This window comes from Symphodus melops, assembly GCF_947650265.1.
Source record: "Symphodus melops genome assembly, chromosome: 5".
Taxonomy (NCBI): Eukaryota; Metazoa; Chordata; class Actinopteri; order Labriformes; family Labridae; genus Symphodus; species Symphodus melops.
The window spans coordinates 27,975,101-27,998,579 of record NC_136695.1 but is presented as its reverse complement, the minus strand read 5'-3'; the positions used below and the strand labels follow the sequence as shown (position 1 = coordinate 27,998,579).

Below are 23,479 nucleotides of genomic sequence, written 5' to 3'. Positions count from 1 at the left end.
TCTTCTTTTATTATTCATGAAAAGTGAGAATTATCCATGGGAAGTTGACATGGCGTCTGACTGTGCTGGGAATTCAACAGAAAAGCTTAAAAAACTTGATCAGACATTTTGGGTGACAGGGTTAAAACCTTTCCAGTTTTCTTTCAAGTAGACCGTGCAGCTGTTTTACAGCCTTTATCTCAGCGACGCGTGTTTGGAGTTGACGTCACGGTGACGTCACAACAGTCGTGGACGCATCACGGTGGCAGGATGACAGCAGGAGCGAGGGGAGAAAAACACGACTTATAGTGATTGAGATTTAAAAGTTAACGCAATACAGGCGCCAGATAGCGGATATGTTGCCCTCCACATGATGTAGTGTTTGTCTCAGCAGCTGCAGGTTCGAATCCAACCACAGCCCTTTGATGCTAGTCATGCCCAACTCTCTCCTCCTCACATTTCTCTCTTCAGCTGATTTCGCCAATAAATGCCAAAAAAAAAAAAGCCCAAAAATGTAACTTTAAATACATTTTGCAAAAAAATAAGAAAGACTGAACTTGCCATTTAAAGGCAAGGCCATGTGCAGAGGAGGGGCATTGACCCCCCCTTGGGTAAGGTGGTTATACCTTGTGGAGACACCCTGTGTCTATACACAAGAAAAACTCAGGGTTTACTCTGCAGCCTCTGAAAAGTCTTCCAACTCAGCGATCTGATTCTAACTTGACTCGTCTCAGTGGAATCAGTGCAGCCTCTTTGTGTTTTAAAAATAAGTATTTCAGGTGTATTGATCTGAAATTACTTAAACCAACCTAAAGAAAAACTTTTTTTTAGGTTAAAGAGTTGGTTTGTGTTGCACTTCCACATGTTCCACATGTCAAAATATTTCCAATGCGTGGCAGTAAGTAGGCTGCAGCTGTTAAAACAGAAGGTGATAACAGCACTTAATTAATCAAACACTGACATATCTTTATGCACTGAATATCAGCAGGTGAGCAGCTGCTGTGGGCTCAGATATAGAGGTCATATTAATACTGTATTGTCCTGTTTGTTTTGAGCTCACATTAATGATTGAAGCTTTTGGTAAAATTGTGTTAAGTTAAATATTTTGTCTTAGTTAAAAACCATTCTTAAGAGGCATGTCTGTGTTTGTGTTACTTTTGCACAATTCAATCAGAAAACCTCGTCTTCCTCCCCTACTTTATCTCCTCGGTTTCCTTCCAGTTTCTGACGACAGCCCAATAAGATCCCTCAGATCAGCAGGTACGGGTCTGCTGAATTTAACAAAGGTCAATAGTAAGTCTGGTGAAGGTGCATTTAGTCAACATGGTGCAGTTTTGTGGAGCAAACCACCCGCTGAACTGAGGACTGTAGAAACTTTGAGTTATTTTAGGAGCCGTCTTAAAACATCGCTTTTCCCTCGTGTGTTTGGCTGCGAGTTTATCTTTGTGTGTGTGTGTGTGTGTGTGTGTGTGTGTGTGTGTGTGTGTCTGCACATGTGGTTGGTGTGTATTTAATCATATCTGAGTTTTTTCTCCAGATATTAAACACTTGCAATTAGGGCATATCTGCTAACTCCAAGTGAGGAGTCAGTGAAATATGTGAGGCCGAGTGTGCAGAAGGTCAGCTTCTAAGAAATGAATGGTGTGTTTATTATTTATTCTGCTCCTCAGATGAACTCTCGCATGCATACATATTCAAACTGCATGCTTACAGTCTGAGCAGTTCACACACACACACACACAAACACACACATGCACTCTCGTTGAACACTTTAACTATTCACAGAATAATGAAGAGGATGATAACGAAGTGGATCCAGATCGTCAGTAAAGTTGAGAAACTAAAAACGTGCAAGAAATGTTGATCCGGTAAATGAATCCAGGAAGAAACTCAAACGCGTATTTGATTTAGAAAATGACAGCAAACATATTCAACTGTAAAAATAGAGAAATAAAGAAGGATAAAACAATATGTGGAAGCTGCATCACGACAGATTTCTTTCCCATATTTGTCCTGTTATTCACTTCAAACATGATGTACACCTGTAACAACTTTTGATCCTCCTAAAACATAAAAGTTTTCCCGCCCCTGCTCTGTCATCCAGCGTCACATCGTGCGTCTCCCCATTAGCCGAAAGACATGACAATCACTCCCCTTCATTCATTCATATACATTCCCTCCAGTTTTATTTTTGTCTCTGTGTTTAATAGCAGCGTCTATTTGACGGCTTGGCTGCTAACACAATTTTCCAGAAAACCAATTTGTTACTTGTCAACCAGACCCCCCCCCCCCCCCAACCCTTTTTTTCTCTCATTATTTGTCACGAAGCGATTTGTTCCTGTGAGTTTAGGGCTCTTCTGTGTTGATATGTGCGAGATTTCTCTTCCAGGGTAAACAAAGAGATGGAGCGTTGTAATTGGCTGCCAGTTTGCCATGTAAGGTTCCCAAGATTGCCTGTTTGATCAGGCAGCGATGCCTTCAAAGGCCTAAATATTCGCGCCGTGAAAACCTCCACACTTAGACACAGCAGTTACACGCCGGTTAATTTGCTCTCATCCACACAAACAAAGAGATTCTCTGTGGATAACGTGATTTGAGGGCAAAGTAACCATAGTAAACATCCTTACATGAGCATGAGAATCACCACTGGGCGACCCTCTGCTCCTGGGACAGAACCATGAATGAAAGTTGCTCTGATAAATAAATGTAGCGGCCTGTGTATGCAGAGGCCTCTGGATGTGATTATTAGCAGCTCACACAACGATTAAAGCCAACTTAAGAAGTCGCCAGCGGCTGTGTTCCCTCCGCCTAATTGAAACCATTCCTTATTTACTCATCTCAACTAAGGGGATCAGAGAGCAAGTAAAGATGGTTTCATTTTCCCCTTAATATCCACCGCCCCGTGAATCATGTGCACCAGCATCCCTCTGGGGGGGGGGGCGGACGACAGGGTCTTCATGTTGCAACCAAAATGCAGAAGGAAGGAAGGCGAGAAAAAAAAAACCCAAATCAGAGATAGCAGAGGGATTAATTCCATTTCTAAGGGCAGCCAACGGTGGAGGAAAACGGGGGGGAGAAGGGGAGGTGGAGAAACAGAAGGGAGGGGGGGAGGGGAGTGAGAATATGTTTCACTCGTTTGCGATGGCGGCCTATTTCTTTGTGTTAATTCCTCCACGCCTTTTAACTTCTAAAGCTCCTGCATTGTGGCGCACTAGGACAGAGAGTGATTGAGAAATTTGGAGGAGTATTTTTAGCCAAAGCACTCACTTGCCTTCAGGGGACAGCATATGATTTTCTTCTTCCCCTTCTTCCTCTTTTACTCCTTTCGTGGTTTCACAATGAACCTCTGGATTTGTGCCCGCGAGGAAGTGTTGGGATCTGAAGTGATTCAGCTCTCGAGCTACATCACAGGAGCTGCCTCCTGATTGGGGCTTGCAGGCTTGTTCTAGAAATCTTTTTTTTTTTTTTTTTTTGTGATGCTCTGTTGCTGTCTTGATGATGTAGTATGTAGCACGCCAAAAGCACAACACATCATTGAGTTATAGCCTGAACCAAACGGTTGAGAGTGTCACAACCAAAGCTTTAGATGCATTCATCTGCCAGAGGAAGAGTGGCATGTCAAGGGACAAAAAGGTGAGAAGTGACAGATTCAATGCAGGAGGATTATTTTAATCTCATCCCGGGAGATTTACAGCTGTACTCAATTACAGATATCAAAAAGACACGAATCAGATTAGAGATAAAACCGGAAGATTCATCTTTCTTAACAGCTCACAACATCCATTCATCCATATCTATTCCACTTATTGTGTTTGGGGTCACAGGGGGGAGCTGGAGCCAATCCCAGCTGTCATTGGGCGAGAGGTGGAGAGTGACAGGTTGACTGGTTGTCACTCAACCCGTCACACTCACATCGCTGGACAATTTAGAGTGACCAGTTGACCTAATGTAACCCAATCCTTTTGCTCTTCTGCGTGTAAATCAACACTGTAAAACTGTGTTTAATTTGACTGAGTTTCTACAACAAGAGTGTTTTATAACAGAAATTAAAATGTTAATTTAAGACTTAACCAATAATTGAATTGTGTTTGGCTTTTTCTCACAGTATTTGAACCTATTTTTTTACTAGCTGGGTGATAATTAGAGGCTTGTCGTTGGATGGTGAGAGGAAATCCAGGCGTGCGCAGGTAGACCGTGCAGGCCTGGAACTGTTTCCTTTACTTCTCATCTCATAATGTTTGTCATTCTCATAAAAACTTTGTTTGCCCAAATCTTTTAGTCAAGTACAAACATTTTCCAACCACTTGTATTGGCTCGATGTAATCACACCAACTCTGTTTCTCTTTGCTTTTTATTCCAAACAAACAAAACGATTTTGTCAAAAATCACAACAACTAGAGTTAATTATTACACAACACTTCCTGTACCATCATGGTTTTTAGTAGTCCAGGATCTGTAAGTAGTTTTTTTCCTTGTAAACAATGAAGAGTATTTCATTTCATTGATTGTTCATATTGTATTTGTCACATCCACGCCTCACAGCAAACAATGAAAGGAATTGAAATCTTCTTGATTAATGAATAAAGTATGAAAGAAATAGATAGGAATGTTTGAATACAACTTCCTGTGTAAGCGAACAACAAACAATAGATGTTAATAAGCATGATTATGTGTAGTTATATGAGCCAGTGCCTTTTATACTAAGAAAAACAGATTTCTGTCTCTAGAGATAGTCAGTGAAAGTCTTTGTTTACAGGCCAGATGTGATGAATGACAGAGTTGTCGTGCCGAACAATTTCCCACACTTTTAACAGATTTAAACATCAAACAAGCAGCAACACTCAGGATGTGTGAGAGCGTGCTGTTTGCTGTCAGGAGTCTTAATGTGAGACAAATTACTGACCTGAATTTGGCCCTTGATGCACTCGTGGGAAAAGCAGCCAGACTTTTTTTTTTTTTTTGTGTATAAACATCAAACTTACTTCATAGCTAACTATTATGTTTATGTCAAGTTAAACGGAATAATGTGGCACATTTCAGATTGGTGCAGACGTTGGAGGCTCATACAAGATCTTAGAACTAATGACAACAACACCAAGAAACACATTCATCATCCATTCAACCATTTATCCATCCATCCAACCAGCCGCCTGCCAACCATCCCCATCCATCATCAATCCATCGATTCATCCAACCAGCATCCTGCCAACCATCCAGCCATCATCGATCCATCGATTCATCCAACCAGCATCCTGCCAACCATCCCATCCATCATCAATCCATCGATTCATCCTGCCAACCATCCCATCCATCATCAATTCGTCCAACCAGCATCCTATTAACCATCCATCTATCATCAATCCATAAATTCATCCAACCATCATCCTGCCAACCATCCATCCATCATCAATCCATCAATTCATCCAACCATCATCCTGCCAACCATCCATCCATCATCAATCCATCGATTCATCCAACCATCATCCTGCCAACCATCCCCATCCATCATCAATCCATCGATTCATCCAACCAGCATCCTGCCAACCATCCATCCATCATCAATCCATCAATTCATCCAACCAGCATCCTGCCAACCATCCAATCCATCATCAATCCATCAATTCATCCAACCAGCATCCTGCCAACCATCCATCCATCATCAATCCATCAATTCATCCAACCAGCATCCTGCCAACCATCCCATCCATCATCAATCAATCAATTCATCCAACCATCATCCTATTAACCATCCATCCATCATCAATCCATCAATTCATCCAACCAGCATCCTGCCAACCATCCATCCATCATCAATCCATCAATTCATCCAACCAGCATCCTGCCAACCATCCCCATCCATCATCAATCCATCGATTCATCCAACCAGCATCCTGCCAACCATCCATCCATCATCAATCCATCAATTCATCCAACCAGCATCCTGCCAACCATCCATCCATCATCAATCCATCAATTCATCCAACCAGCATCCTGCCAACCATCCATCCATCATCAATCCATCGATTCATCCAACCATCATCCTATTAACCATCCATCCATCATCAATCCATCAATTCATCCAACCATCATCCTGCCAACCATCCCATCCATCATCAATCCATCAATTCATCCAACCATCATCCTGCCAACCATCCATCCATCATCAATCCATCAATTCATCCAACCATCATCCTGCCAACCATCCCATCCATCATCAATCCATCAATTCATCCAACCAGCATCCTGCCAACCATCCCATCCATCATCAATCCATCAATTCATCCAACCATCATCCTGCCAACCATCCCATCCATCATCAATCCATCAATTCATCCAACCAGCATCCTGCCAACCATCCCATCCATCATCAATCAATCAATTCATCCAACCAGCATCCTATTAACCATCCATCCATCATCAATCCATCAATTCATCCAACCATCATCCTATTAACCATCCATCCATCATCAATCCATCAATTCATCCAACCAGCATCCTGCCAACCATCCCATCAATCCAAACATCTATTGCCTTTATCCATGCCAACTACTAATCATCCATTCTTTCATCAATCCATTCATCATCCTGCATTCATCCATCCAGCCAAATATCAATCCTTCAGTTTTTTTTTTTTAAGGAAGAACTGGATGAACAAATTCTGTTGAAAAGGATGAAAATAAAAATGCATGGACAGCATTGAACATGTTTGAATGAACCCAAACTTAATTAAGGACTTGTTATTTTAAGTACTTTTTGTATAAGGCTTATAAGAAAATGAAATGTATTTTGAGTCATCACCAGGCCAACATTCATAAAGCCTGTATCAGGAAATGTAAGGCTGCAGAACAGAACAACATTTTTATCTTCTTCTTTTATTGAGTCATTTGGCCTCTGGGATATCTCCAGTTTTTTTTGTGGCGCTGATTCTGAGCTCAAACACACAAAACACACCGCTGGCGTCGTCTCACATATTGCTCCGCCCACACTCGCCCTCTCTCTGACCTCCCATTGAACTTGTGTACTCTGACTTTTCCCATGGATCTGAACCTTTCCCTCTGTATAGACTCATTGACACTAATTAGCCAAAGTGGCATTTCCCACGTCTCGTGACAGCTCGTACATACCAGACCTCCCCTCTCTCTCTCTCTCTCTCTCTCTCTCTCTCTCTCTCTCTCTCTCTCTCTCTCTCTCTCTCTCTCTCTCTCTCTCTCTCTCTCTCTCTCTCTCTCTCTCTCTCTCTCTCTCTCTCTCTCTCTCTGTCCTCCTCTCACCCAATCGCTCGCTTTGCATCCAGCTCTTTGTCTTGGCACTCTCCCATGTGCCCCAGCTGTTTGGCCTACAGTAAATGTCGCCTTGTACTGCGTGCTGCTGGGATCCCAGCCGTCACGCAACCAGGAGCCAAGCAGTGTCTTGATTATCGTCTCTCTAAACTTCCCTCTCCGTTTAGACCTCTCAATCATTTCTTCCTCCATCTTCCCTCTGCATCCTTCCCTATTTTCATATCTACTTGCTCGTCTTCCTGAACCTGACTTTCTCACCTCCCTGAACCTGACTCTCTCCCCTTCCTCCTTGAGCTCATTACAATTCATCCTGACAGGCTGATGTTGCCTGACAGAAGCGGTGTGTGGCTTGTCGTAACACAGCTGGTAGCTCCCTGAACCAGGTCTGCTGCAGGTTTTATTCCCTCAGGGGAGGACTGGAGTCTAAAGACAGAGAGAAGATAATGGTTAAAAAAAAGAAGAAAATATGAACAGCAGCTATGTCCTTATTTTTGTTTTGTTTTTTTCCAATCAGTCGGTCACTCACTGATTGCATCTCATTAATGTCACGCTCCAGTCCGCCATACTTGGACAGTTGTGTCGCGCTGAGAGGGAATCAAAGTCAGCCTCAGAAAATGGAGAGCTGCAGCGAAACGGAGCCTCAGCAATCAGTCCTGATTGGATTTGATCCACTATTAACTCCAAGATTGAGGGGATGGAGCGAAACGCGTGATGCTAATTGTCAAAACAAACGGAGAATGACTCAAAAATCAGAGTTGGTATTTGAATTGCAAATGTTTGTTGTTGTTGTTCAAAGCAATTTTCTTTTTTTGGTGCCTCTTCAGCTGTGTTATCTTTTATAAAAATGTAGCTGCGCTTGAACCTTACTGCCACTGCTTAAACCTCATACAATAATATTTTAACTGCAGTAAAAACAGGACATTAGTCATTTGCTTTAGAGTCACCAGAAATCTTAGCAGTGAATTTTCTCATTACAGGATGTGTCAAATTTCAGGCGCAACAAGGACTAATACGAAAAACCAGACTAGGGGAATCCATTTTATGACTGTTTGTATAGCAGAAAAGAATAAAATCCACCTATAACATATCAGGAGATTGACAGGTATGAGAATGTGTGTGGGCCGTATCAAGTGTCTGGCGTGAACAGAGCAGCAGGATCAGGTGTTCAGAAAATGGAAGGGAACGTCTGAAGGCAGGTTGGGGAATGAAAAGGTCTGGAAAGATGCACCAGAGAAATGATTTAGACCAAAAGATCATTTTAAAACAGGCTGTTTTAAAAACATTTTAAGAGCATTTTAATATAGGTGTTGATGGCTATTATTCCCCATAGCTATTGATGCCAGCCTCACGTGGACACCCACGACAATTCTGCATTGGCTTCATAATCATCACTGGAAGGTTACACCAACTTTAAACAGTGAAGTCTCACACTTGTCTTCCCTGTGTGTTGTCTCTCAGGTGGGACGTCTACACTGCGTCTCTCGTCGGTGAGGGAGCTGACGGGTCAGCTACAGGAGCTCTACCAGCAGGGTTTCATCCTGGCAGCCGTCCACCCGTTCATCCACCCCTGTGGTCCTGAGTCCAACAGCCCTCAGCACCAGCTCTACCGCGCCATACTGGTCCGACTCAACGATGGGTAAGAGCCTCGTGATAATACGCCTATGAACGCAAAGAGGGTCAAAACATTGAATCACGTAAAATGAAAATGGAACGTCCACTATCTAGAGACATAGGATTAGCAACAAAAGCTTTATTGCAGATTCTTTTCCAGTGAAACAATGTCTGCAAAGTATTATTGGCTAAGTCTTTCCATTACTTTGTCTGCCCAAGCATGATAAAGGCCATGCACAGTATAATGGTTTAAGCTGCTTCTTCAGGCTAATTGTTTTTGCCTTCTAAAGGGGTTTATTGAAACATTGTTGGCTGTGTGACAGGAGAAGATCAGGTTGCACAGATTTCCACCTTGGATCTAATTCACTCAAACACGGACGAGCAGTGTAGTTTTAAAGGTTACAATGTGAAGAAAGATCAGGCAATCGCGCCCCGCTTTTAAACATTACATGTCCCAGTTCTGTGTTATTATAATGTGAATACATGCAGTTCCAAGTGAGTCATCAAATTCAGACGTTCTATGTGTCACCGCAGCACAGGCTTAGCACAGCTACAAAATATGTTGCTCTGGCAACAGCACAGTCGGTTGAGGTGTACATTGAAGTGATTTGTGACCCTGTTGTTGCAAACTCGCTATTTTACAACACGACAAATGTGACATTTATGTCCCCAAAAAATGAGCTGGGGGGATGTTATTGAGGAGGTTTCATCATGCATGTGTTCAGCCTGAGCCAGTTGAATAAATGAAGAAATGCACCAGGGCAAAGCTGAGGTTGCTTTTGCAATGCATGCTGGTAAATGTAGGCACTGCTTTGATGTCTTTCTGAACTCAACTCGATCATCCATTAAAGTGAAAACTGAGACATTTATTGTTTCAATTATCATCAACTCTGATTGGTCATCCACTGGACTGTATGTTAAGATGGGCGGAGCAACAGCCAACGGGATTGAAGCCGAAATATTTAGAGCTCCTCCAGCTGACTGGCTGCAGCAACCTGGATTCTAACCTAATAATTGTTATCACGCTGATTCATGTCCAAGTATTTATTTCTGGGATGTTTTGTTAGATGCAGAACTGAGCGGATGTGACCTCATAGCTCTGTTGACAGATGTGGCTCCTTGTGTTGATCATCAGTGGATATTTATTCTGTTGTGGACTGTATTTTTTAGCATCTTTGATGTTTTTTAGCGAAAAAATTGAAATGTGGGCTTCGATTTTCAGAAAGGGTAGAGCGTTAGTTGAGTGGATTTAACAGCACTCACCCTTCAGTGCAATGTCTTGGTTCCAAAATAATAAATAGGTCACTCGCGCAATTTATCATCAGGTGTCGCGGGCTTCAGTGTAGTACAGGGGTCTCCAACAGGAAGGTCGGGAGCTCGTCTGTAGATTGACTGATGTTTATTGTGTTATTTCGCCCATAAAAACAAGTTTAAAATAGTCATGTTTTCTTGGACATTGATGGGGATTTTTAGTAACATATAATTTACTCTGTGGCACAATAAGAAGTGTCAAATATTTCTGTTTTTTTCTTCTTCTTGGACCTTGATGTAAATTTAGGTTATTCATCAGCATTGACTTATTGCAATTTCACACATGTACAAGTTGCTTAATTCAGCTGAGGTGTGAATAAATGCAAGCAGTGTGATGCAAGTAGCTCTTGGCCACTTTTATTTTTTATTTTTTAAAGTAGCTCTCAGATGAAGAACGGTTGGAGACCCCTGCAGTAGTTCAAAAGAAAGAGACAGAGACACACTTTTATTACTATATATTCAAAGAGACATATATAGAAAAAAACCTGGTGCAAACACTGTTCAACAGAAGAAGGCTCTTATTAAAAAGAAAAAAGGGCTGGTCCGAAAGAAATTGCCTCAGACTTCTAAGTTACACCCCGGAGAATAACACCTCCACTCTCACACATTTATGTATCCATTATAGTCAATTTAGAAAGTGTGCTGGGATCACTAATGAACCACAACTGGTGCACTATACATCCAAACACACCGTGCGATTATTATATTGCTTGGTCTTCAGAGTTCCTGGTACACAAACAGAATTCTAGATATTTGGGAGGTGAAATTAGGATTTTTCTGATTATGGACGTCCACAGCTATTTTTGTAAATAATATGTCAGCAGAGAGATCTTTTAGATAAACCAGTAGAGGATTATGTTGCATTTCACACCAGTTGGTCAACCTTTCAGAGTATCTACAACAGAGCATCATAACATCTGTTTGGGGCTCAGCAAGCAGTCATGTGGGCAGCTGTAATTGGACGTGAGTCAGCAGTGACCTCAATCCTCCATCGCCAGCTCTTTCAATGCTCGGGCCAAAACCTTCTGCAGGCCCAAAGTCACCGCTGCCCCCTACATCTGCCCTCCAGCGCTGTGCCTGGGCCCCTCTGTCCTGGGAACTGTGGGGGTGGAGCAGCTCCAAGGGTGGTTGAAGGGCATGTAGCGTGGATAGTGGAGGATGGCGAGTTGCTTTTCTGTCTGGAATACTAAAAAAAAAAAAAAAAAAAAATCTCTGTCTCTGAACTTTGGCAAAAAAAAAAAGTTCTGGTGAATCTTTTGGGAGATTTTGTGCTCAGTTTGAAGCGATCTGACAGCTCCAGGATTCATGAAGCCTGGTCAGATTATTCGAATCACGTCCTGTAAAGCCGGTTCAAGCAAAAACATGACAGTCAAAAAGACAGAAGCCACGAGGAGAAGGTTTTTTTCTTTTTCTTTTTGTTTCTGTCTGGCAGCAGTGACATGCAGACAGGCGGAGTCCAACAGTAAAGCCCCAGTGGCTGCTCTGTCTGGCTCCTAAATCCGGACCTGTTCACCAAAATCCTGCTCTCTGGCTGCAGGGCATGAGTATGTGTTTGTCTGCTGTAAGTCAGTGTGCATGTGTGAGAGTGTCTATCCTCCTTCCTCATTGTCGTGACTTCACATCTTGTTGCATTTACATTTGTCTTAGTGCAAATTCTTTTCCAGCCATTTCTTGTTCCCACCGATGCTTCAATAGAACGACAAGTTTCTGACCAATGTTGCATCTTTTTCTGCATGTTCGCTGTCTTCCAGCCTTTTCTCTCGATTCTTAAATGTTTGAAAAAGTCTAATTGGCATGGTCAACAAACGAAGTGTCCGATATCACACACTCACCCAATACTTACTCACTGCGTTAGGAACTGTGTCTGGCGACAGGGAGACGCCGACACTGATGACATCATTTTAAAATTCTAAACTGGTGTTTCTTTATTCAATAAAGTAAATTTCCCCAAGCAGCCTTTAACAAAAATTCAATAAGACACAATGGGGAATCTACTTATTTTAAAGCAACAACAGTGAAGATTGGGGAGACTGAACATGTTGAGTAGTGAGCGTTACAGAAATGTGTATTTGTGGGTGACATCATTCTGAATAAGCACCTTTCCTTCCTCGATTCTTCACAGCTTAAAGCACATTTACCAATTCAGACAGACCTTTTCTGCAATTTCTTTACCGCTGAGCACAAACACAACAACACAGCTGCTAATCTGCATCGACACTGCCGTCACTCTGCTGAAGCTCTCACCCACAGCGACTGAACAATAACTGCAAAAAAACCAAAAGAAACCCAACGCACGACAATACGAGCGTCTGAGAGCGAGCGGAGTGAGGATCAGAGCGCCTGTGCTCCGGCAGTTCTGCTGCGTCTGATCATGTAACAGAAACGACAAACGAGAAGGACATAAAATACTAAGGAGAGACTTCCTGGGAGAGGATTAGGTTGGTGTTGTGTATTTTCAGAAAAAGAAATGGTGAATAGGGGATGAGGGATTCAGACAGGAGAAGACAAATAACCAGAGGGAAATTGGTAAAAAAAAAAAAAAAGAGATAAAATAAAATGTGTGGCTCTGAATGGGAAGATAAAAATGTAGGATTGAACTTATGAATAGGACAACATAAAAAGCAAAGTATGTTTTAGGAGTAAAATCAATAAGAAAATTACAATAAAAAATAAATGGGGTTGTGATTGTGGAGGCCAGAGTTCGACTCTGAGCTCCTTTTCCTCGTGTGGCTCCACGCTCTCTCTCCTCGATTTCACTGTCATACCTCTATTATGAGGGATGTAAAGCCCAAAACAAACCTTGAGTAAATGAATACCTTTAATCGAAAACAACAAATTAGTGTGTGCACGTGTGTGCTGATGATAACTTCAATTTGAATGCGCACTCCTTCCTGTCTCTCATCCTCGCTCGCCGGTGTTTGTTAGAGATATTGGAGCCTCTTTTTTTATTCCTTCAGAAGAACCCCTCCGCTGCTTTTTCATGTCATTCAGCGTGAGAAACAACCTCCACAGCAGGAGATAATTCATCGCAGCAGACGTGACATCTTAATTTGGGCTCGTCAGACGTTCGGTTTTGTCATTATTTGCTGTAATTTACCAGAGTGGTGCTGAGCAAGGTGTTTATTGATGCCTGTTTCACTGTCAATCACCTGACAGCTGCAATCCAAGACATTTAAAAAATGAGTTTGAAAACCTTTTAGGATAGCATCTTTTCAGTGTTGCCAGATCTCGCAAGAGAAATAAGCCACCGCCAGGTCTGAGAAAAACACACCGAAAGAAGCAGCTCTTCAACCAGATCAATCGTGAACTAACATTGCCTGAACACATTCATAGTGATTCTTAAGCTCACAGATTTGTCTGCTTCCCAGGATACCTGAAGATGTTTGTGCATTTCCAAAATGAAGTTTGTGTTACCCATCAACTGCCTTCATGAATTTATTTAATAAGACATGAAAACACTGCATAATTAATCAAGCGTCAGTCAGTGAGCATTCGCGTCATTTCACTGCAGCACTCTGTCCATGTGGACTTCTTGTGATGTCTTTTTATCGGCTGCTGTTGTGACAAAGACGCAGGAACACACTTCAATGACGACGTTGAATAACATAAATGTTTTGTTGCCATGGGTTGTTTCTGCTTTTCCCTCAGTCAAGCATGAAATATGAAATCCTCTATTATATACTGTAAGCGTAATCGTGTGATTTAAAGTCCCATGTTAAAAAAAAAAACTGTTAGAGAAATCTTCAGTGCTCCTATAGGAACACAAAATGCATCTCAAGTTAACAATTACTCAAGGACTTTGCCCTTCCACGTTGGCAAGAGGCTGCTGGCCGCTTGTGAAAAACCTTTTTATCAATTCAAAGTAACATGTCCTTGTGTTGTTTACAAGAGAAAACAGACGAGGTCTCCTGTAGCCTACAAACACGTATCTTAAAATAATATGAAATATAGGGCATGGGAACATTTTCTGCTTGCTATCGTGTTAGCATGTTAGCCACCCTTGCCGCTTCAGCTGAGTGAGATTTGTGCGCTGCTGTTGCACTTAACAGCTTTTCCCCACATGACTTGTTTCTATGATGAACTGTATGCTGTGATAATGATTCTGAAGTTTATGTGCTTCCTGTATGACACAGAGTTAACCAGCAAGCCACCTATTGATTAACATTATTTATGTGAAAAGGTCAGTCTGCAGCACAGCTTCAGTAAACCAGTTTATAGCGTTAAAATCAAACCATCTACAGGCTTGTACTCGGATCTTTGATGGTCAGATTGGGGAGCGATTCAGATCAGTTTCTCTTTCTCTGACCGAGGTTACTTTCTGTCTGTTTCGCTGAAGTCTACTGAGAAGAAAACAGTCAGGGAGGAAAGTCTTTTTGCAGTTTAAAACTTTGGGGAAAAAAGTTTTGAAGCTGCTGAATTAATCCCAAACTGACCTAGAATTGAAACGTGACCTGACTTAATGTGCTCTCTGGATTCTCCTGTACAACATGTAATCCCTGACTTTACAATCTTAAACTCAGTAATTGGTTGTTTCTTACTGCTAAACTTCATCACATTCGATGAGATTTGCTCGTTGTTCATCTCAGGTGACCAGTTACTGCAATTCACTCCAATGCAGTCAGTTATAAAACCAAGTTCATTTGCACTTTCAGTTGTTGCCCCTAAATTTGGGAAATAATAAATATTCAATATAAGGAAACCTGCTGTGTTGAAGCTTCTCTTCAACAATGCAGCAGCCAGTATGTCCTCCTTCTAACTTTATATTCTGCTCCTGAATGCTCTGGATTTGATTGGACCAGAGAAGGTAGGCGGGGCTTTGAAGGCCGTTTTGGACGCCCCTGGGTTTGCCAGATATGAGAGCAGTTATCAGGTCAACAGGTGTTGCAGCGATGGAAGCGGGCAGTGGAACTGCTTCAGATAGAAGTGATTGTACCCGAGCTAAAAAGCCTCTGCATGTTTCTAATAAGCTCCAGCAGCAGAAAGCTGCTCAAACTAGGATCAATGTTGGAGATGCTTTTGAAACATGGAGAGAGGTTAGAACGCAGAAAGCTTTACAGACTGACTAAACACTGAAGCTTTAATCTCATCGACATGGCAACCTGTGTGTGCATAGACTCCCATGCAATTATCAAATGCCAACTTTAGGAAGCCGTAATTCCTTTACTTTGCACCTTTTCTTTGTAATAATTTTATTGTGCAAACCTCTATAACATGGTGAGGTTATGTAGTTGAAATGCGTGGCACCATCCCTTCCTGCTGAATGTGTCCATTAGTAAATACCTCATGCTGCTGTGTAGAACCCTTCAGTTCTCTTTCTGCATGCCCAGACATTGATACTAACACTCGTCAGGCTCTGCTGCTGCAAAACCGGTCAACAGAGTTATCGATTTGGTATGAAAAGGCTTCAGCTGAATGGACTGCAGGTCGTCCTTTTTTTTTTTTTTTTTCTTAGGACATGCTTGCCTTGCTCTGAAGAAAAAGACACCATGAGGGGGGAGAGAGGCATAAAAGAAAATCACAGCTGGAGTGTGAAGAAATAGAGAGAGAGAAAGAGAGAGAGGGAGAGAGAGAGAGAGGGAGGGTGAGAAGGAGGCAGAATGGGATATAAAAAAAAGGAGCAAAAGAGAGAGATTGAGTGAAAAGGGCAGTCTACCATTCTTTGATGGCACTGACCAAAAACGGAGCGCAGGCTTTATCTCCAGCGTCTGTCACCGTGGAGACAGCTGCTCACATCAGCACCAGCCCAGGGGAATCCAAATCCACACCAGGGGAAAGAAATGAAGGAAGAGAAATAAGAGAAACCGAAAAAGCAGAGGATCTTTTCTCAAAGTCTCCTTTACTGTCAGAAAAATAAATCAAAAAGAGAAGACGGTGTGAAGGAGGGATTCAAAGCATGACTGCGTGTAGCGGTCATAGACTGTAAAAAAAACGATAACTCTTCTGAATGATGACACGTCGGTGGCCGCCATATTGGAATCACTAACTCAAACTAACGTCTTGCTAATGAAGAAGCAGGAAAAGAGATGACGTTGAAGTGATCTAAATGAATTGATAGATTGTCATCTACCAAACAATGAAGACAACATGAACAACACCAATGCTACCTAGCCTTCTGCTACACTGTTAGTCAAATCAGTCAAGCCCCTGATTATGTATAACCCTTAATTTAAATTTATTAGATTTATTATAAGATAAAGTCAACTCCCATACAGTTTTTACTGATAAAGAAATTAGCTACAGAGACCAAAATTATTTCTGCTGTAAAAATGTTTTTTTTTAAAATGTGCTGTCACAGGGTTTCGTTGGTTTTTGGCAACATCCTCAAGATAGATAGATAGATAGATACTGTATTGATCCCGAGGGAAATTCAAGTGGACACTCGAGGCACTGCATTTTTTCTAATTCTGTATTGCCTTTTAATTTTCAACACAGGTTGCTGCTTTGTGACCAGCCTATTGTTTTTTGCATATTTACTGAGAAATAGGTTCCTGGTTTGAATCCCTGTTGGACATGTGTGAAGCCCTGTGTGTGCATGGATTCTCTCTGTGTACTCCGGCGTCCTCCCACAGTCCAAAGACATGTTTGTTAAGGTTAATTGGTGACACTAAATTGCCTGTGGGTGTGAATGTGGCTGGTTGTCTGTCTCCATATGTCAGCCTTGTGATTGACATGGCGTTCAGTCCAGGGTGTTACCCCGCCTCTCGCCCAATGATAGCTGGGATCGGCTGCAGCCTCCTGTGAGCCCGAACGATAGAAGTGGTAGAAGATGATGGGTTGGTGATATATAGCAGTAAGGCCATCTTTATTTAGTATGCACAAGTCCTAAAAGGCTCAAACAAAACAACCCGTTATTAGGAGGAAGTGACTCTGCAGGACTGTGTGCAGTATAAATACGTTGCAGTATCGCCTGCATTTTCACCTCAGTTGCATATCCATAAAAGTGCTTCAAACTTTAGAATACTAAGCAGATAATGTGTCCCATGCAGTGTGCACCCCCGTGGTAAAACCCTCTGCAGCACAGACGGAAAAGAGGAAAAAAAAAAAGCAGACAGAATGCATTAGACCGTTCAGAAATTTTAAATGTCAACTGTCAAATTTCTCTGTGTTCAATTTGATTTCGATGGAATACGGTTACAGTTTAGCAGGCAATGCCTGATGGGATATATTCATCATTATTGGGTAATTGCAAGGAGCCCATGTGAGCTCAGGCAGAGACAGCGAGGGATTGAGAGAGAGGGATGGGTTGAGAGGTAGGAAAAGGTCGGAAAGTGCAGAAAAGAGAGGAGGGGAGGTTGGAAAATAAAAAGGTGCAGACTAAAATCCATTAGAGGGGATTCACTCGGGTGAAATTATTCAGAAATGTGTGAAAATGTGACATTAGGAGAGGTGTGCTATATTATTAAAGCTGCACAGTGAGTGAGTGCTAAACATCGGTTCAGATGCGCCCTGACTCCGTGGTCATACTAACAGAGGAGCCGTGTGTGATGGAGGCGGGCGTGGGGTCTGACACGTCTCTGCTTCTGATGGAAAATGAACCTTTCTTTATTATATTCACTGTCGATGATGAGAAAATTATTTTCATGTGTATATATATACACACACACACACACACACACACACACACACATATATATCCAGCCTTGTCTCCCCTTCTTTAGAAGGAGAACAGCTTTTCTTCTATACAATAAATGCAATTCAACTCCTGTCAAGCACTTTTCCAAAATGGGTTAAATTGAAGCAATAATTTAAGAGACTTTGCTGAAGGCACACTGTGTACCTGTCAGCTACCAGACTGCTTTGAGACATACGTAAAACCTGATTTGACTTCCAGTTTAGACTTTGTCTTTTTATGCAGGAGGGATGCAGTTAGCTTTGAAGCAGCGGTGAAAGAAGGAGCTCGGCGTTGAAAGGCTTCACATCTAAATTACGAGTCATTAAGGTCAACAATGAAAACTATTCAGATTGAACTTGAAGGACATTTTGTAGATATCAGCTGACCTTGGTATTCAGCTATATTGACTGAAGCCCAGTGCAGCAAAAGAAATACAGTGTGCAATTGGAGGGAAACTCAGTGTGGATCGTGCACAACTTGCAACTTCTAATTTCATGAAAATCACCACCTGAGCTGTTTTGGACTCACACAGCACTCCATCCTGCTTGTTGCAGGTACAGCCGCTAAAAGTAAACAATCAGACGCATCTGTTTATGTGGCCACAGCATTAACAAGCAGCGGGACAAGGTGCTGCTGATAGCAGGAATACACTCAGAGTCTGCAGCCTCACCTGTAGCCTGAACAACACAGCCTCTGCATGCACTCTGGGCAGACCTCGGACTGACTGACTCTGATTTGAGATGAAATGTGGAAATGAAAATGTCAGCGGTTTTTGTTTGCATCAAAACAACGCAAAGGTGGCGTGCATCAGGTCTCTTTTGACATCGCACATCCTGGAATGTGACTTCAGCATTCAGCCTTCACATCTGATCATCGTCCTTGTTGTGTTTAAATTTGATAATATGAATAGAAGATATTTCTATTTAAATGTGTGGAACATCAATTTTAGCTCACTGGGTTTGTTCCAAGATTTCAGGCAACAACAGAAGACTTCACTCGCTGTTTGCAGGGTTTTTTTTTTTTTTTTTTATATTCGTCTTCTACTGAAAACAATGATGTCAACACAATGCCTTTTTTAAACCTCAGTGAACACGGTGTAATTGGAAACCGCACAATTACAGATGATGTAGCCTCTACGCGGCTCAAACAAATCCCCGAGCAAGCCATTAACAGGTAGCACGCAATTAGTTACCATGTGAATGTTCAGCTCCGCTGGGAGAGATTAGTCCGACGCAACACGGTCTTTGGCGAAACAGAGCGTGTATGTGACCCATCTGTGGGCAGAGAGGAGGGAGGGTGAGCAGGTGTACTCACCCAGGGGGGAAGCTCCAGCTATAGGCAGGCAGGCATTTGACACCCGTCTAACCGCACAAGACCTCAGAGGTTGACAGCCGTTGCTGCACGCAGCATGAAAAGTCGCTGTTTCACACAGAGAAGATGGATGCAGGTGATGCAGCTGCTATTTTTAACCCGAGGCCTCCCTCCAGGAGCGAGGGCACCGTTTGAAAACGCTGTCCCCTCCACTTCTCCTCTCCCACTTTTTCCCCTTTCCCCCTCTTTCTGCAGAGTCGAAACGAGTCGTTCGTCGTTTTAAAAGAGGTGAAAACATGTGATTGAAGTTTAATTTAAGTGCCAGTAAAAAGGATCAGAGAAGAGCTAATTCATTTTTATTTTCCTTGCAGATTTCAATAATGACGTGGAGAATTCATTTATTTATGTTGTAACAGAAAAGCACTTTTTCATCATTTGAAGCTTCGACTGAACTTGTACACAGTCGTCACAGTACTCCATAAGACCGACATGGCCAAATGGTTTACATTTAACAATAATATATACGTCTGCTCTGTGTCTCTGCATCTTTCTCCCTCTCTCTGTTTTGGTCCCTGCAGATACCCCTGGAGCACAATCAAACTTCCTGCTTTTGGCTTTATGTTGCAAACAACAGGGAGTACATCCACCTTTTTTCTGACAGCGCCACCAGGCATCTATCAACGTGCCTTTGAATGTTGTGAAAAAAAAAAAAAAAAAAAGGGAGAGTCTGCTCCCGGCTCGTTGTAATGAATGTTTCACAGAGCGTGTGAGGTTTGCACTTAACGAGCCGCTCGGCCCAGTTTCTGCTCTGCTGTGTGCTGCTGCAGCAATAACCGCGCCGCAAAGAGTGTCACTGACAATCCATTGGAAGTGTGACAGTGGCTTCTTTTTTTGTTTGTTTGTTTGTAAGGGGGCTTCTTGGGTGGATGGGTGACATAAATGAGGGCCCCGCTGGTTATTCTGTGACGTTCGGCAGGAAACTTAAGAATGTGATTCATGCGGGAAAAAGGAGCGCTTTCACTCTAACAAGTCTGTGGAGATTTGTTAGCAACATTCATTCAGGCAGTAAACTGACATGTAAAGTAAAATTGAGGCTCATTTTTGACAGGTGAGGGGAAAAGAGGTGAGGCTCATCAAGCAAACGCGCAGAGAAAATACATCAAGTAGTGTGTTGTGTTTTGGGGTTCCCTGTGAATGGAGTACGACAGGCTTTGTGTCTTTTATGTCTACGGTGATCTCCGGCAAACTTTTAAAGGAAACTCCTTGTACTTTATGTGTCACATTGAATTTACCACTCCCAGATAGTGCAACACATCCTGTGGAAGGAGATGTGTAATGTCTGCTGCGGCTCTGGAAGGAGCTTTTTCAAGTCCAAGAAAATGACTCGAGTTATCTCAGCTTGGGCTTAGAGGCTACAAACTGCGAGCTTAAGAGTTGAAAAATGTGTAATCACAAGGCATGGAGGGGGAAAGAGGTAAGTGATTCTGTTAGCAGGAAGGAGAGGACCCACTGTTTTTGGATCCTGACCCATCGCACTGCAGGACACGGAAAACCTCCCCCGAAACTGAACAGCAGCACAAATACTAAACGGATAGGTCGTCCTTCGATTCACATTTCTGTGTCTCGTGGAAATATAAATAAGAACATGGAGTTGGATCAGTCTAAACACTCAGTATGCAAAGTCCAACACCACAGGGCTCTTTATTTAAAGAGTAAACAAAAGATAAGGTTTAGGCTGGCGGGGAATCATGGGAGTGATTCTCTCTGAGAAAATGTATCAGAGTATAATTTACGTGAAGATTTTATCACAATACGACAGCTGACACGTCGTTATGCAATCACCTGAAGAAACTTCGTGATGAATTCAAACCTTCTTCCTCAGCCTGCTGCTTTTGCTCTGCACCAATGTGATGTTCGTAAAATTACCTCCTTTTTTTAATTTTTCAAATTGACACCTGTCTTGAGAAATAAATGTTTGAAATGCATCAGTCTCACATTAGTATGAGACGATATCAGCCCTGTTGACAGACATCGGTACATGGGCAAATAATGTGACATGCATGATCACTGATCACTTTAAAGCTAGCTAGCTTAACTAGCGACTATACTGTACCTAGCCCAGATCAGAGGAGAGATTTTAAATCGGGCAGAAGAAGTCCCATGTGTGTTTTCATGGTTGAACGTGTAAGAAAATGTTGGAAAAGGTTCATAAAACATGTTCAAGTGACAAGAATTGCAAAGAAGAGGATTTCAAACTGTACAATATCAGTAATGAAACAGCAGAATCAGCATTCAGTTAAACGTTATTTCAGTCTTCAGTCGATTTTCACAATCCGTGCATCTCATAGATTTCAGGGTTTTTTTACCTCAACACTTTGGATAATATCAGAAACAGAGACTTGTTTTAAAGCATGTGTTATTGAAATGATGTACATATTTGACCTTAGCGCACACACAAAGAGACAGGGACATGTAAGTGCACTCAGAGGGAGTCTTTGCATGCACTGCAAAGCTGCAAGCATGGCCTTTATTACACTCACCATCATGCACGCATGCATCCTTTACCCTCCGACACATCAGGCATCCGTGTCAAGCTGGAGCTCCTGCAGAGCCAACACACACACACACACACACACACACACACACACACACACACACACACACACACACACACACACCGAACTGTTCACGCATGTAGACAATGTAGCACACTGAGAAAAGAGGGCGTGTGGGGCTTCTTCCTCTTGTCAACAGGATAAGAGAGAGCGAGGTGGAAGCAGGAGCGTTTGTCTCCTCAGGGCGGGCTCTGGGATTTCCTCCAGAGGACAGAAGAGGAAAATACAACACCACATAAATAGATTCTCCTTGCTCTAAATACTGATATGGCCTCAGCATGCAGGGAGGGCTGAGCGAGGTGGGCGGGACGAGATTTGCTTTGAATTTCCTGCTTTTTTTTGCGCTCCATGTGTGTTTCTTTCATCCGTGTGTATCTTTGTCTCACTTAAGTGTTTTATTGTATTTTTTCCCTCACCTCCCACAGGGCAACAATAACACTAACAAAGCCTCTTGATGCAGCGTAATTGGTTGATAGGGGCTTTATTGTTGTATTAAACATTTGAAAGACCCAGGCATCAAAGCTTTTTTTTTTATGTTTTATGACTGTAATTTTGTAATGTGGGGCTTTTGTGAGTGTGTGTGAATGCATGGGTAACCGCGTGTGTCAGGAGCATTTGTCCGGCAGGCTGGCTGTTTGAAAGGCTGACACTGATTGTCCTCTCTCTCCCCACTGTGGTGCCTGCAGGGTCGAGAGGAGCCAGCCAGTCTGCCCACCGTACAAACTACAGCTGGAGGAGTGTCTGTCTGCGGAGCAGGTGCCCACCCCAGAGCTCATCCAGGGCTACGTCAAGAAGGTAGGGCAGCTTCATGAATGCCAAGCTCGAAGTTTTGTCAGTTTGAGCACAGTGGAAAGAAAACACAGGTTGTGCAGGATGAGGGGGATGAAGGCAAAGAAATTGTTGCTGCTTTTATTCCAAGTGGAGGCCAACATGCAAAACATAAAAAAAAACGAGTCAGATGGCAGACAAAATGTTCCAAATACCAACAAAAATCTGCCTGCATGCTACCAACACTTAAATTACTTTGTTCAGCCTGTATTTCTGTTTGTACAATCCCAAGGCTCAGCGTTCGTATGTTTACAACCTCGTTTCAGTGAATCAGCATGTCGGCACGCCGCCGTTTGACTGAAAGCTTTTCACAGCAGAATGTCACACAACGCTTCAAAAGAAGTCGCCATGAAGAACAACATGCTGGATCGTTCCCCCCCGTGTCATTTCTGCTCAAAAAACCCCAAAGAAAACAAGGGGATGGTAGAGAAGAGATTGTATTTTTAGGAGATTTCGCAGGTGAATGTGAATCAGCCGTTACTTTCCAACTCAGATATAGCAAACACTTCTTCTCTATGAGCCATGTCAGGATTTTATCACTTTGTTGCTGCAGAATCTAAAACTTTCTGAACAGTTTCAGTGTCAGCAAAAGGATCTGACTTAGTCATTGTTGCAGTCTTTTTGCAACCCTACTTGAACAAAGAAGAACACAACGCAAATTGTGAGTATGTTGCTCAGCTTCTTCGTCGTAAAGACAAAGAACTTGAAGTTTAAAAAGGAGCAAAATCAGTTTTGAAAATGTGAGCGAGCCCACACAGGATGACAGATCGTGAGAGATTGTACAGTTTTGTTCTGGTGGTGTGTGGTGAGCAAGGAGCTGATCAGCTCAGCACACCACACACTAACAGATTCATTCAACACCAACCAGAGTCAGGACTATCAAAGTGTGTAACCTGACACAGTCTCACACAGTCACAAACAGGGTGGTAAAG

General features: G+C 42.5%; 1 protein-coding gene across 3 annotated transcripts in view; it reads left to right on the top strand.

The window, feature by feature from the left end:
* The window catches only part of rftn1b (raftlin, lipid raft linker 1b), a 112,026-nt gene that overhangs the window by 37,674 nt on the left and 50,873 nt on the right, over window positions 1–23,479 (top strand). For all 3 annotated transcript variants that reach the window (XM_079344203.1, XM_079344205.1, XM_079344204.1), the window contains exons 3-4: window positions 8,718–8,895; window positions 22,406–22,514. In XM_079344203.1, coding sequence (XP_079200329.1) covers window positions 8,718–8,895; window positions 22,406–22,514 — 287 coding nt within the window. The remainder of the gene's footprint in view (window positions 1–8,717; window positions 8,896–22,405; window positions 22,515–23,479) is intronic.